Source organism: Bison bison, unplaced genomic scaffold, assembly GCF_000754665.1.
Source record: "Bison bison bison isolate TAMUID 2011002044 unplaced genomic scaffold, Bison_UMD1.0 scf7180017864383, whole genome shotgun sequence".
Classification (NCBI taxonomy): domain Eukaryota; kingdom Metazoa; phylum Chordata; class Mammalia; order Artiodactyla; family Bovidae; genus Bison; species Bison bison.
This window is the reverse complement of record NW_011494955.1, coordinates 353131-368488: the sequence shown is the minus strand read 5'-3', so window position 1 is coordinate 368488 and position 15358 is coordinate 353131. Positions and strand designations below refer to the sequence as shown.

At 46.5% G+C, this 15358-nt stretch overlaps 1 protein-coding gene across 2 annotated transcripts; it reads right to left on the bottom strand.

The window, feature by feature from the left end:
* Positions 1–315: 315 nt before the first annotated feature.
* Positions 316–13436, bottom strand: ZNF329 (zinc finger protein 329). Of its 2 annotated transcripts, none has more exons than XM_010857637.1 (3): positions 13371–13436; positions 9933–10063; positions 316–2909 (listed from the first exon to the last, which is right to left on the bottom strand). In XM_010857637.1, the coding sequence occupies exon 3, from the start codon at positions 2887–2889 to the stop codon at positions 1273–1275; it is 1617 nt and encodes a 538-aa protein (XP_010855939.1). In that variant the 5' UTR covers positions 2890–2909; positions 9933–10063; positions 13371–13436; the 3' UTR covers positions 316–1272. The 2 variants fall into 2 exon arrangements, with proteins under 2 accessions (XP_010855939.1, XP_010855938.1); XM_010857636.1 differs by having other exon boundaries at positions 13142–13403.
* Between the last annotated feature and the right edge of the window lie 1922 nt (positions 13437–15358).

Here is a 15358-nt window from a genome sequence, read left to right as displayed (position 1 = left end):
TCCCATCCTCCACGGGAACACCCTCTCATCATCCAGATTCTGGAGAGAGAAATTATCCTCATGCCCTGAGCTGTGGATGCTAAACCCAGAACAGATTCTGCCTGGACACTCCCGTCCATGGCGGGCAGGGGTTTCCCCTGGATACCCCTCCTCCATTCCCCCATCCATTCTTACATAAACTGCCCTGAGACCCTGACCCAGGCACTTCTGGTTTGAAAAAGGTCCAAAAAAACCCCCACCTTTTCACTCCTCAACAAATTATTGAAACAACAACACATGATTTGTGATGGAGGAAAAATCACACACAGTCAACAGTCCCTTAGAAAAACCACGTTTATTTCTCTGTGATCAACTTCCAACCTACATCTGTATGTGTGCGTGCCTTTACATGGCTGCAGCAATGCAAATCTCTTTTATGCTCAGTTGCTAGCCATACTGTAAGTATTTTCAATACAAAACAAAATCTTTATCATTATGATTCGGCACGGCTGCACAAGTCCTGTGTCCCAGATGAACAATGCGGGGTGACAACACAAACACGACAACTCAGTGTGTTCTGTTTGCTTGGCTCAGCAACTAAAGCGATGCCTTGCGTTTCTCAGCAGCAGCCCCTTCCCTCTTGGAGGAATCCACTCAGTCTCCTCTTAGAAGAAACGTCATTGTTCATTCACAAGCAACTTCCTCACCCATCTGCCCCTGCTGAAACGAGTCCACAGCACCTGGCAGGACAGCAACATGGGAATCCACTCAAACAGTGATCTGCTGTAACTCTGCAGTCGTTGCAGGGTGTAGCAGTGTGTAGGCTTTTGCTGATACAGATAAAGCACGTAAGGGCCCCAGCCAGAAGTCTCCCTCACTGGGCTCTAGTAGGAGTCTGCCTACTGACTGGGAGGCAAACTCCCTGTCAAGGACTCCTCACTCTGATTACAGAAGAGCCTTGCGGTCCCAGGATTCCAACGTTCGGGCGGGTGGCTTCTCCAGGGGAGCGCAGGCTTTACTCCAGCGTGTGCGTCGTCACGTATGTGCACCGTCACACGTGGTACAGGCGGGCCCATCCAGGACGACTCCACCGTGTCTATCACCGTCCTGTATTCTCCTCAGGAGTTCCCGAACCTACAGCCCAAACAGTGCGGCTCAGGAACACCTCACATCTGTCGGTTCACTGCAGGGCTCAGAGAAGTGCCTTCCCCTGCCAGGGAGGAGCCACCCCTGGAGACCCTCCTCGCACACGAAGGTGTCTGAGAGCCAGTCGGGAGAGTGCGGCCCATTTCACTAAACGCCCACGGGCTGCTCGCCGGGGTGTGAGCGCTGGTGTCGGGCGAGGGCGGAGCCTCTCCGGAATGTCTTCCCACACTGCGGACAGTGGCCGGGGGCCTCCCTGCTGTGGAGTCTCTGGTGCACCGCCAGGTGAGAGTTCTGCCGGAAGGACTTGCCGCACTCTGGGCACCGGTATGGCGTCTCCCTGGTGTGGATCCTCCTGTGCTTGGTCAGACAGGAGCTGTCCCTGAAGGCCCGGCCGCACTGATTACACTCGTAGGGCTTCTCGCCGGTGTGAGTCCTCTGGTGCCGGATGAGGCCAGCGATGTTCCGGAACAGCTTCTGGCACTGGTCGCAGCCGTAGGGCTTCTCGCCAGTGTGAATCCTCTGGTGCCGGATGAGGTACGCGCTCTCGATGAAAGTCTTCCCGCACTCTTTGCACTCGAAGGGCTTCTCCCCCGAGTGAATCTTTTGATGCACGATGAGGTGGGAATTGCGGTTGAAGGACTTCCCGCATTCTGTGCACTCAAAGGGCTTCTCTCCAGTGTGAGTCCTCTCGTGCTGGGTGAGGTATGAGCCGTCTCGGAAGGCCTTCCCACATCTGCTGCATTCATAGGGCTTCTCGCCAGTGTGGATCCTGAGGTGCACGGTGAGGTGGGAGATGTCTGTAAAAGGCTTCCCACACTCGTTACAGCGGTATGGCTTCTCCCCCGTGTGAGTCCTCTGATGGAGGATCAGGGACGAATTTCGGTTGAAGGTTTTCCCACATTCCGGACACTCATAGGGTTTCTCCCCGGTGTGAATTCTCTGGTGTTGTGTCAGAGCTGACCCGTCACTGAAGGCCTTCCCGCATTTACTGCACTTGTAGGGCTTCTCTCCTGTATGGATTCTTTGGTGCACAATTAGGTTGTAGTTCTTGCTGAAGGACTTTCCACACTCATTACAAGTGTAAGGCTTCTCCCCAGTGTGAGTTCGGTGATGCAAGACAAGAGAAGAGTTTCGCTTGAAGCACTTGCCGCACTCGGTACATTTATACAACTTCTCTCCAGGGCTGCTCCTCCTGCTTTCACTAAGAGATGGACTCAGGGTAAAAAGGCCCCCAAAGTCCTCGCCTTCATACAGTCTCTTCCCTCGTGTCACGATTTTCTGTTGGCCAAGGGGGGTAAAGTGGCTGAGAGGCCTAACACTGTCAGGGCATCTATAAGGCGTCTCTCGGGTCTGAGTTCTTCCACACTGAGTCACTTCCACGGAATGGCCGAAGGCTTTCCCACAGGAGTCCCTGTCACCCGCTCTCTTAGCTGTGTAGCTCTTCTGACCATTATGTGAAGCTGGGTCACAATCCAGACTTTTAACATCTGAGCCACCTACACGGAAACCGTTTGTCGCAGGAACTCTCTGACCTTGTGGAAGATCTGCACTCACGCTCAAATGCTTCCTAAACCCAGGATGTTCAGGAGCTGCCTCCCGGGCCCCTGGCTCCTCCTGAGTTAAGGCTGATCGCCTCGAACGTCCTTCTGGGTTCTCAGAGTCCCAGCTGGCCCCTGGAGTGGAAAGGCGAGGAGCCTCTCTCGTGAACGCCTCCATCTCCACGTCGCAGGACAGTCCTTCCTCAGGCACATTCCAAGCTGTCATTTTCAATCTTCTGTCCCGGGCTGGAAAGTAAAGAGTGAAAAAGACTTAAGTCCACGAAGCTGAGTCTAGAAGAGGAATGAAAAACGGCGACAGGCCAGGTGTGTGTGTGTGTCTTTCCACTTGTTTTCTTTTTGAAATTCATATATGAGCAGTGAAAGTCAAGGATGGAGCCAAGAGCAAGTTCCAGAAGAACCATGTGGCACTTCCCTCTTCCCAGAGACCAGACAGGAGGAATGGTGCTGGGGGTGATGGCCTCTAAGAGGACTAGTCTCAGACAAGGGAGACCAGGGGCCACGTCACGGCTCACACGGGAGCACCATCTCAGCCACTCTGTGCTTGTCCTCATGACCCCTCCCCACCAGTGGTCAGCACAGACTCCAGAGCAACACCCAACAATGCTCTTACATCAGCACTGAACAGGCAGTCCTCAACCACCTCTGTGGTCAGAGCTCTGCCTTTATGGACTGGACACAGCATGAGCCTACTTTCCTGAAACCTGACATTCCGAGATCTGTCATCAACCTCCCTGTAAAACTTCCACGTCCACAAAGCAGTGGTTCTCAACCCCCAAAAGACACCAGGCACCATGTGGGGACAGTTCTGGTTGACACGACTGGGGAGCAGATGCTACTGGAAACTAAGGATGTTGCTGAACACCCTTGAAAACACAAGACAGCCCTTCACAACAGTGACCAGACCCGAAGGTCAACAGTGTTGCAACAGAAAAATCCTATTAGAGGAGGAAAAAATAAAGACAAACCCAGATTGATCCAGAAGAAGGTGGTACGGGTAAAAGTTCAGAAAGGACACATTAGAATAGAAACTATAAAATAGGACATCACCAATAACAATAAATGTAAATGACTTTGATGGGTAAGATAAAGACACTGTGTCAGACTGCGTTAAAAAAAATGTGTTTGTAACAGACACCAAAAGCAAAACAACACAGAAGACAAAACCAAAGGTTTGAGCAGACACATGCTCTCCAGAGACCGTTGGTTCTTTGCTAACCAACAACAAACCTCAAAGATGACAACAGGGCTCTGTCACAGTCTACATTAACATTTTGCCTGCAAACACACCACAAGGTCAGCAAATATAACCATACTGGGTGGGTTCAACAGGCCTCCTTCCGAAATGGAAATACAGAAAGACTGAATACAGACACGCATGAGAATGTAATTAGTCAGCCTGGCCACACAGCTGCATGAAGGACCACTGCCAACAATCAGAGCCAAAGGCTTCCCACAAGTGGAACATACGCTACACTGGCCATAAACCCGGCCAAAGAACAGGTTCAACAAAGGCCAGACCACAGTCTTTTGACTACAGATGCAGTCAAGTTAAACACCAGTAACAGGAGATGTGGGGCCTGGGTGGGAGCAGGGCTTGCGGTAGACTGGATACATGTGTATGTGCAGCTGAGTCCCTTCGCTGTTCACGTGAAGTTATTATACCACAACGCTGGTAATCAGCTATGCCCCAGTACAAAATAAAAAGTTTAAAGTTAAGGGAGAAAAAAAATACAGTAACAGAATGAGCATCAAATACACAACAAAATAATTAAGTTTTTTAAAACGCTCTTTATTTGGAAGAGTGAAAACTTGTTTCTCAGTAATTCACAGATCAAATAGAAATCCTGATGAAAATTAGCAAGCACTGACTTAGAAAACAGAGAACAGAACCACCGATGATGATGACACAGCTCAAAACACGTGGCAAAGGAAGATGCAGCTAAAGTAGTTCCTCGGCAGAAGATGTTGGTCTTTAATGCTGGGCATCTGGGGAGAGGGCTGAGCTGGGTTTTTTTATTTGTTTGTTTGTGGCCGAGCTGCACTGCTTGCACGGAGAAGGCAATGGCAGCCCATTCCAGGACTCTTGCCTGGAAAATCCCATGGACGGAGGAGCCTGGTGGGCTGCAGTCCATGGGGTCGCTAAGAGTTGGACACGACTGAGCGACTTCACTTTCACTTTTCACTTTCATGCATTGGAGAAGGCAATGGCACCCCACTCCAGTGTTCTTCCCTGGAGAATCCCAGGGACGGGGGAGCCTGGTGGCTGCCATCTACGGGGTCGCACAGAGTCGGACACGACTGAAGCGACTTAGCAGCAGCAGCAGCAGCACTGCTTGTGGATCTTAGCTCCCCAACCAGGGACTGCACCTGTGCCCTCAGCAATGAAGCGCAGAGTCCTAATCACCAGACCTGCAAAGAGACTGCACCTGTGCCCTCAGCAATGAAGCGCAGAGTCCTAATCACCAGACCTGCAAAGAATTCCCCAATGCTTGTATTTTAAAGAGAAGGCTGAAAGGTAGTGAGATCATTGTTCAAATTTAAGAAGCTACACAGGAAACCAACAGAAGGTGGTAAGAAGGAGATAATAAAGGTAAAGGCAAAAATTACAGAAGCCAAAAACAAGGAAACATCCAAGAATATGAAGAAAACCAAAAGTCTGTTACATGAAACAACTAATGAAATCATTTTTGACAAGAATAATCATTAAAAAATAAGAAGGCATACAAGGTGATATTCAGCTTTAATTAAGGGGGATTTAATTAAAAAAGAGAAGAAAGTTATCAAAATGGCAACGTTGGATTTATCCCAGGAAAGCAAGGACTATGAAATATTAGAATATCTACTGATACGATTCCCCACATTTTCAGATCAACATAGAAGACACCCCCTACACCCAAGAGGAGAGTGAAAAAGTTGGCTTAAAGCTTAACATTCAGAAAACTAAGATCATGGCATCCGGTCCCATCACTTCATGGCAATTAGATAGGGAAACAGTGGCTGACTTTATTTTTGGGGGCTCCAAAATCACTTCAGATGGTGATTGCACCCATGAAATTAAAAGATGCTTACTCCTTGGAAGAAAAGTTATGATCAACCTAGACGGCATATTAAAAAGCAGAGACATTACTTGGTCAACAAAGGTCCGTCTAGTCAAGGCTATGGTTTTTCCAGCAGTCATGTATGGATGTGAGAGTTGGACTATAAAGAAAGCTGAATGCCAAAGAATTGATGCTTAGAACTGTGGTGTTGGAGAAGACTCTTGAGAGTCCCTTGGACTGCAAGGAGATCCAACCAGTCCATCCTAAAGGAAATCAGTTCTGAGTGTTCATTGGAAGGACTGATGCTGAAGCTGAAACTCCAATATTTTGGCCACCTGATGTGAAGTGCTGACTCATTTGAAAAGACCCTGATGTTGGGAAAGACTGAAGGCAGGAGGAGAAGGGGACGACAGAGGATGAGATGGTTAGATGGCATCACCGACTCAATGGACATGAGTTTGGGTAAACTCCAGGAGCTGGTGATGGACAGGGAGGCCTGGTGTGCTGTGGTTCATGGGGTTGCAAAGAGCTGGACACAACCGAGGGACTGAACTGAACTGATATGATTCCCCACATTTTCAGATCAACACAGAAGACACTCCCTACACCCCATCTCAATAAATTCAGAAAGTAATCTGAACAAATCTCACCCAGACTCATGATCAAAATGCTCTCAGATTAAAGCAACAGACCCCTTTACCGTACATCAATAAACTGATAAAGTATTTTAAGGCTGCATGTTTCCAAATTGGCCTTCTGATTAGACTGGAGCCTGGGCGTCCTACAGCTGTCCTGTGGAAACAAGAGATGGAGAGCATCTCCCTACATGTGTGAAGGGGAGGATGAGTGTGTGCACTTAAAAGAAAGAGGTAAGTCAGATATGTAAGTCATCATATATAAGATGATACCACTTAGTGAAACTTTTGACACACAAAATATTCTCGAAGTAAAAATATTAAAATGCCCTGGCAACATGCCTAACAAAGCTGTGATCATGACTGTTTTGGAAGTGTGGAAGGCAACAGGCCTTGAGGAGCAAAAGCAGTGTCCATTTTATCTATAATAAATACTTCTTTTATTGAAATGAGATTTACATATCTCTAAGCAAGTAAAAAGACAAGCTACCAAATCAGAGGAAATATTTACAATGCATGAATCTGATAAAGGACTTGTAGAAGGTATTAAAAAAATTCTGATAGCCCAATAATAACAGGACAACCCAAATTTTTTAAATAGGCAAAGGATCTGAATGGATATTTCTCCAAAGACGACCAACAGATGGCCAGTAAGCACATGAAAAGATGCTCAACATGACTGGTCATTAGGGAAATGCTAATCAAAACCACAGTGAGATGCCACTTTACACCTACCAGTGTGGCCAATATTAAAAGAAAAACAGACAATAACTGGGAGTTCCCTGGCAGTTCAGTGGTTAGGACTCAGTGCTTTAACTGCCATGGGCCTGGGTTCAATCCCTGAGGTGGTGGGAAGTGCCCTGGTGGTTACTGCAAACAGAACAAATTATCTCAAGTATATAGGAGGACATTAGAACAGACTTCAGGGCAACAGTATTAAATTAGGGTAATTAATGAAGGAACTGAACTGAATTTCATTAATTAAGGTTGTTTTTAAAATCTATTATTACCCTCATACATATCTGTGTATTGCTATTTTTGGCAGTACAATGATACAAAAATTATGTGGTAAAAAATTCATCCTCATGCTCTTCACAAATGTGGGGAGTTCTCTGTTTCCTTCACACACATACACTCTTCCTCTGACCTGACCTCAGATATTCACAACCACTTCTCTGGAGCCCCAGCATGACTAATTTCCCCTAGGCTTCTCTTCCCCATGGCCACCAAATAAGGTGGTCTTAAAGGTTTTTTACACTGAATGCTGCCCCAGCACATGCTGAGACTTCAGCTCTGTCTGGAGAACTGTTTTCTGCAATAAATCATCCTGATGTTGCTGCAGGTCACAGCAGAGGGGGTGATGGATCCCACACCTGTCACCCCAGATCATCCAAACAGCCTGGGTTGCCTCAACTGAGTTAAGTGCTTAGAACCTGCTTCCACCAAGGTACGTTCTTCCATTCCTATTTAATACACCTGGTCTGGACCCACCCACAACATTCATGTTCCAGCAGGATCCAGTCACACCTCCCCTCATTCAGTTTCACTGAGGACAATGAGTTCTGACTGTCCTATTTCTCTTAATCCAAACCTATAATCTCCCAGCTGAGCGCCGAAGAATTGATGCTTTTGAACTGTGGTGTTGGAGAAGACTCTTGAGAGTCCCTTGGACTGCAAGGAGATCCAACCAGTCCATTCTAAAGGAGATCGGTCCTGGATGTTCTTTGGAAGGACTGATGCTAAAGCTGAAACTCCAGTCCTTGGCCACCTCATGTGAAGAGTTGACTCATTGGAAAAGACTCTGATGCTGGGAGGGATTGGGGGCAGGAGGAGAAGGGGATGATAGAGGATGAGATGGCTGGATGGCATCACCGACTCGATGGATGTGAGTTTGAGTGAACTCCGGGAGATGGTGATGGACAGGGAGGCCTGGCGTGCTGCGATTCATGGGGTCGCAAAGAGTTGGACATGACTGAGCGACTGAACTGAACTGATAATCTCCAGCACCAGGTATCTTCCTATGTCTTTAGGTAGCTGTGCCAAGCACTTAAACACAGAAATACATTTTTAAATACAAATGCCTTTTATTGATTCTTTACATTTACTTTTTAAAATTATACGGATATTTAATATTATCCATAGAATTCTTTTCAGGATGGTAAAAGGCACATTGCAACTATCGATCTTAAAGAGTGAACATTACAGAAAAATTAAGTCAAAATGCATCGTAAGCATAAATATACAAGCTAAAACTACAAAACTCTTAAAAGAAACACAGGCGTAAATCTTGAGAAACCCAAATATAACACCAAAAGCAAAGTGACCCAGGAGATGAAATGACTAATCAAAATTAAAACTGCTTGTGCTTCAAAGAATGTTACTAACAAAGTTAAAAACACAATCCATGAGACTGGATCAAATATGTGAAAATCATATACCTGATAAGGCACTGGTATCCAGAATAAACTATACTTACAATTCAATAATAAAAAGATCAATAACCCATTTCATAAATGGGCAAAGGGTCCACATAGTGTTACAAAGAAGATAAACAAACAGCCAATAAGCACAATGAAAAGAAGCTTAATATCACTAACCACCAGTTCAGTTCAGTTCAGTTCAGTCGCTCAGTCATGTCCAACTCTTTGCAACCCCATAAATCACAGCACGCCAGGCCTCCCTGTCCATCACCATCTCCCGGAGTTTACCCAAACTCATGTCCATCGAGCTGGTGATGCCATCCAGCCATCTCATCCTCTGTCGTCCCCTTCTCCTCCTGCCCCCAATTCCTTCCACTAACTATCGGGAATTATAAATCAAAACCACATCGAGATACCATTTCACACCCCCGAGCTACAATTAGTTCCACTCCTAGGTTATCTAAGAGAAATGAAGACATATGTCCACAAAAAAAACCCCACAAAATTTGTATGTGAATGTTCACAGAAGCGTTATTCTATGAAAGCAACATAGATGGCTATCATCTGATGGATGGATAAAAAATTTAATATATTCATACAATGGAATATTATTCATCTATAAAAATGAACCAAGTACTAACACATGTTACCATGTGGATGAACCTAGAAAACACTGTTAAGTGAAAGACGCCAGAACAACAGATTACACATTGTATGACCATCAATGTGAAATGTCTAGAATAGGCAGATTCAGAGGCGGAAATCAGGGTAGTAATTGCCTAGGCCTGAGAGGAATAGAGCAAATGGGAAGTGAGAGCTAATGCTAATGCGCATTTCCTGTCAGAGGATGATGAAAATATTCTAAAACTGGTGTTGGTAATGGATGTACAACTTAGTGAATTTACCAGAAAGCACTGAACTGTGTATCTTAAGAGGGTGTATTATATGGTATGTGAATTATACTTTAACACAATTATTAAAGAAAAAAAAAAAAAAAGCAGGTACTGAAACTGTTGGGAGTCAGAATTACTGGTCCAGACTCCACTTGGCATGTTTCTGGTACCTTGAAATTTAAAGCTTATGGAGAATTCCATACAATAGTGTAAAGTAAAAAATAAATAAGATTTATGGAGAATTCCATTCCCAGGTACTCACCTCTGAAGGGCTTTTCCCTCAGTCTCTATGACCCTGCAGAAGAATTCATTTAATCCCGACGACTGGATGTTTAACATCAGCGGTTGCTAGACTGCAGCTGTCTGATGCCATCTGCATGGTTCTTGACATCTCTGTGGACCAAACATGGTAACGTTTACTTGCTCAAATGTTTACTTGTTCAAAGGATACATTCTTTAACAAAAATAAACTGTTTGCCACTAATGTTAGCCCTGTCCTAATAAAGTTACCCATCTGATTACCAATTGTGATTAACAGTCTGACTTCATTTTTGATGACTAACTGCTGGCAGCTTTCAACTCCCATCCTCATCACCACCTATTGCCCCTTCTCCTTCTGCAAACTAGGCAAACAAACAAGAAAGCCTGAAAAAGGAGAGAGAGAACCAAAGTGCTTTCTCCTTGCAGTTGGCAGGAAGTTCAAACCATCCAAGCCTCAATCAATGCAAGGCCACCATCATCCCAATTCCATTCTCCAATCACTATAAAAGCCCAAAGAAAGACTTCAATCATGGTCCAGTGAGTAGGACTCTGCACTTTCAAGGACCTGGAGTTCAATCCTTAATTGATCCCACAAGCTTCTCACTAATAAATAAATAAAGCCTAGCAAGTTTTTTTGCGGTCTCTCTTGATTTTTCTGGATCACTTTAGGAAGCCTGCCCTGCTCTCACAAAATAAGTCTCATCCTGTGAGTAACACACCTTTTATCTTCTTGGGTTGTCTGTAAAATGCACAAAAGAGTGTGTCTTTATGTGTTTGGGGCTTACCTGGTGGCTCAGACCTTAAAGAATCCACCTGCAATGACACAGACGTGGGTTCCATCTCTAGGCTGGGAAGATCCCCTGGAGGAGGGCATGGCAACCCACTCCAATATTCTTGCCTGGAGAATCGCCATAGACAGAGGACTCTGGCGGGCTACAGTCCACGGGGTTGCAAAGAGTCAGAAATGACCGAGGGACTAAGCACAGCACAGCACAATATGTGTGTTTGAGGCAGGGCGAAAAGAAAGGTAAGCTAATGAGGCAAAGTGTTAATAACTTGATAATCTGGATGGTTTTACAAGTGTTCATTGAACTATTCCTGCAACACTTCTGTAAGTGTAATACTTTTCAAAAAAAAAGTTGGGTAGGAGGAAGAGAAACAAGCAATAGAAGGGAGAAAAGTTACTGGCTGTGGGTTGAAAAAAACTAAAAAAGCCTGGTGTTCAAACATATTTTTACAAGCCCAAGTCCTTAAATTTTTTTTTAAATTGACAAAAGATACAGAAGTATGTCAAGGCTGTATATTGTCACCCTGTTTATTTAACTTATACGCAGAGTACATCATGTGAAATGTCGGGCTGGATGAAGCACAAGCTGGAATCAAGACTGCCAGGAGAAATATCAATAATCTCAGATACGAAAATGACACCACCCTTATGGCAGACAGTGAAGAGGAACTAAAGAGCCTCTTGATGAAAGTGAAAGAGGAGAGTGAAAAAGCTGGCTTAAAACTCAACATTCAAGATACTAAGATCACAGCATCTGGTTCCATCACTTCATGGAAAATAGATGGGGAAACAATGGAAACAGTGACAGACTTAATTTTCTTGGGCTCCAAAATCACTGTGGACAGTGAGTGCAGCCATGAAATTAAAAGACGCTTGCTCCTTGAAAGAAAAGCTATGATCAACCTAGACAGCATATAAAAAGCAGAGACATTACTTTGCCGACAAAGGTCCACATAGTCAAAGCTATGGTTTTTCCAGTAGTCATGTATGGATACGAGAGCTGGACTATAAAGAAAGCTGAGCACTGAAGAACTGATGCTTTTGAACTGTGGTTTTGGAGAAGACTCTTGAGAGAGTCCCTTGGACTGCAAGGAGATCCAACCAGTCCATCCTGAAGGAAATCAGTACAGAGTATTCATTGGAAGGACTGACACTGAAGCTTAAGTTCCAATACTTTAGCCATCTGATGCAAAGAAATAACTCACTGGAAAAGACCCTTATGCTGGGAAAGATAGAGGGCAGGAGGAGAAGGGGACAACAGAGGCTGAAGTGGCTGGATGGCATTACTGACTCGATGGACATGAGTTTGAGCAAGCTCCTGGAGTTGGTGATGGACAGGGAAGCCTGGTGTGCTGCAGGCCATGGGGTGGCAAAGAGTCAGACACGACTGACTGAACTGAAAGGATCTTTTGGGGTAATGGTAATTTGGACAAAAGTTTGAATTACATTTGTCACAACTCATCCAGTGGTGCATTTCACTGTAAGTCAGTTTTCCCTCAAAAATGTAAACAGCAATACTGAACTCTAACTGATGTTAAGCACAGTGAGGTGTTTGAGGGGGTAAGTAATAATGATAATCTGTCATTTATTTTGAATGTATCCCCAAAAGATTTTTGAGCAAACTCAGGGAGACAGTGAAGGACAGGGAAGCGTGGTGCCATGTAGTCCATGGGGTCGCAGTCAGACACGACTTAGCAACTGCGCAACAACACAAAATGATTGGTGGATGGCTAAAAGGGTGGACAAAGGGAACAAATATAGAGCATACAGCAAGCAGAGCAGGTGTTAATGGATTAGTATGGGGACGTACGAGTAACTCAACCTCACTATATGTAGAAAAACTTACCCTAACCTACTGGGTGAAGAAGAGCTAAGGAAAGGAACCACTAAACCAAGAAAGAGGACTTCCCTGGTGGTCCAGTGGCTAAGACTTCACTCTCCCCAAGCAGGGCGCTCAGGTGTGAGCCCTGGTCAGGGAACTAGATTCCACATGCCACAACTAAGACCCAGAGCAGCCAAACAAACAAATATTACCCAAAAAAAAAAAAATTCAAGGAAGAGGAAAGTGAAAAGGCCACTAACAGGTGGGGAAAAGCGGTTTTCACTGAGAACCCGCAAGACCCGATTTTGCAGCTCTTAGGTGGTAAAATACAGGTGACCTGACACCTGCTGGTCCGTCGGGCGGTCGGAAACCGCACAGTCCGTGGGCGCGATGGGGCCACCTTGGCCAGACACCTACCGATGCCCACACCCGCTCGCCCGACACCTAGCAGGAGAAGGGCGGCAGACCTGGGGGTCGCCCAGCAGCCGGGCTCGGACACCTAGCAGGCAGGGGCAAAACGGTCCCTGCCGAAGGGCCGGCTGGCTCCTCACGAGCGCGGAACCGCCGGGCCACGCGATGGAAATGGCTAGGGCGTTCTCACCAGGAGAGGGGGCGTCCACACCCGCCGGGGGGCATCCTCACTTGCAGAAGGAGGGGGCGTCCTCACCCCCAGGAGAGGGGCATCTACATACACGCGGGCGTCCTCACTGCCGCCGGCCGACGCGTCGCTCTTGAGCCACTCGAGCCCAGCAGACACCGCCCCCGCCACAGACACCCCACCCTCGAGGGGAAGCCGCGGCGCTAAAGAACGAGCGGCGCGGCGAACTCACCCCCGGTAGGTCGGCAACGCCGGCCACGGCGGCGGCCATGTTCCTGCGAATGAGCGTGCGCGCGGCGGGACCGGAAGTGCGCGTCCCGGGGCTCCGCGGACCCCGCCCGCCCCGCGTAGACAACCGCGCCTTTCGCTTCCTACCCGCGCCAGGGCGGGCCCGCGACGGGTCCGGTCCCCGCTCCCTGGGCTGGGGTCGGCCCCAGGGTTCCGGGCTCCCTCTGCCCGCCCGGCGCCCAGCCTTCGCCTCTAGCCCGGGGCTTCAGAGAAGTGCATTGGGGCAGAGATGTCCTTTCGCCGCATCTACTAATTCACTTATTTATGGCGATCAGTGTGGGTTCGCCGACATTTATTTTCGCCTACGGCTTTCATCCGAGGACATAATTATTGTGCAGCCCTATTTTTGTGTACTGCATCAGTTCAGTTCAGTCGCTCAGTCGTGTCCGACTCTTTGCGACCCCATGAATCGCAGCACCCCAGGCCTCCCTGTCCATCACCATCTCCCGGAGTTCACTCAGACTCAGGTCCATCGAGTCAGTGATGCCATCCAGCCATCTCATCCTCTGTCGTCCCCTTCTCCTCCTGCCCCCAATCCCTCCCAGCATCAGTCTTTTCCAATGAGGCAACTCTTCGCATGAGGTGGCCCAAGTACTGGAGTTTCAGCTTTAGCATCATTCCTTCCAAAGAACACCCAGGGCTGATATCCTTTGTGTACTGCATAGATTGCCGAAATAATTCTATGCCATCCCTTCTTTGTTGTTTCTAAGAAAAATATGTTCAAATTCAGATAAGGGCAACTCAGTATCAATTAACAGTACAGTTATTTACTTAGAAATCTAAACAGAAGCTACACATTTTTGGATTTGATATGACAATTAGTTAAGGATTTTTTGATGGATTAGGACTGCAAATGAACGTATGTGTTGTGGAAAAATCACCATAAAAAATAATATAACAAGCAGTTAGAAAGTATGCTTTGAAAAGGTCGCAGTTTTGTGTATGTATATAAAACAATCCAAAAAGAAATCATTCATGTATATACAAAAAATAATAAGTTGCCATACTTCCAGCATGAATGTGTGTATGGGGGGGTGGGGGGTGATCCTCAGAGTAAGCCCAGGCAGGACATGTCTGGGAGGCCTAGGAGACCAGGCTCAATCCCTACACAGCCAAAGTCAAGGTTAAGGAAACAATTCTCAAAGAATCTCGCCCAGTATTTATACCTTTTTGCCTTCATATTGGTGATCGTAGGGTTTTTTTTAATTGAAATACAATTTATTTACAATATTGCCTTAGTTTCAGGTGTGCGTGCCTGCTGAGTCACTTCAGTCGTGTTCGACTCTTTGCAACCCCATGGACTGTAGCTTGCCAGGCTCCTCTGTCCATGGGATTCTCTGAGCAAGAATACTGGAGTGGGTCACCATGCCCTCCTCCAGGGCATCTGACTCAGGGATCAAGATGATAGTTTACGGTGAACAATGTTGGATTCGTGATATCCGAAGATAAAGATTTAGCTTCGGGACCAGGGACCAGGCTTCAGACAGTCAGACTTCGTGTGGCAGAAGTTTTATTACCGTGAAGGACAGAGAAAGCTTCTGACGGAGACATCAGAAGGCGGATGAAGAGTGCCCGCTGGATAGGCTTCCGGGTCTCCCGCATTGGCCGGCGGGTTCTTTACCACTGGCTCCATCTGGGACGCCCTTAGTTTCAGGTGAAAACCAAAGTGATTCGGTTATTTTTTTCAGGTTCCTTCCCTCAATAGGTTATTATAAGATACTAACTATAGTTCCCTGTGCTATACAGTAGATCCTGTTGCTTATCTATTTTATACATTGTAGTTTGAATCTGCTAATCCCATATTCCTAAATCATCCCTGCCTCCCTCTCTTCCCCCTTTGGTAACCGTAAGTTTGGTGCCAAACCAAATGCCAGTGCTACCCTCAACTCCAACTCCTCTCACAGTACTGCCTGTCTGGGTTCCTAGCGTTTC

What these genes read in the sequence shown, in the direction of transcription:
- ZNF329 (XM_010857637.1), bottom strand. Translation starts at nt 2,889, where the DNA reads ATGACAGCTTGGAATGTGCCTGAGGAAGGACTGTCCTGCGACGTGGAG.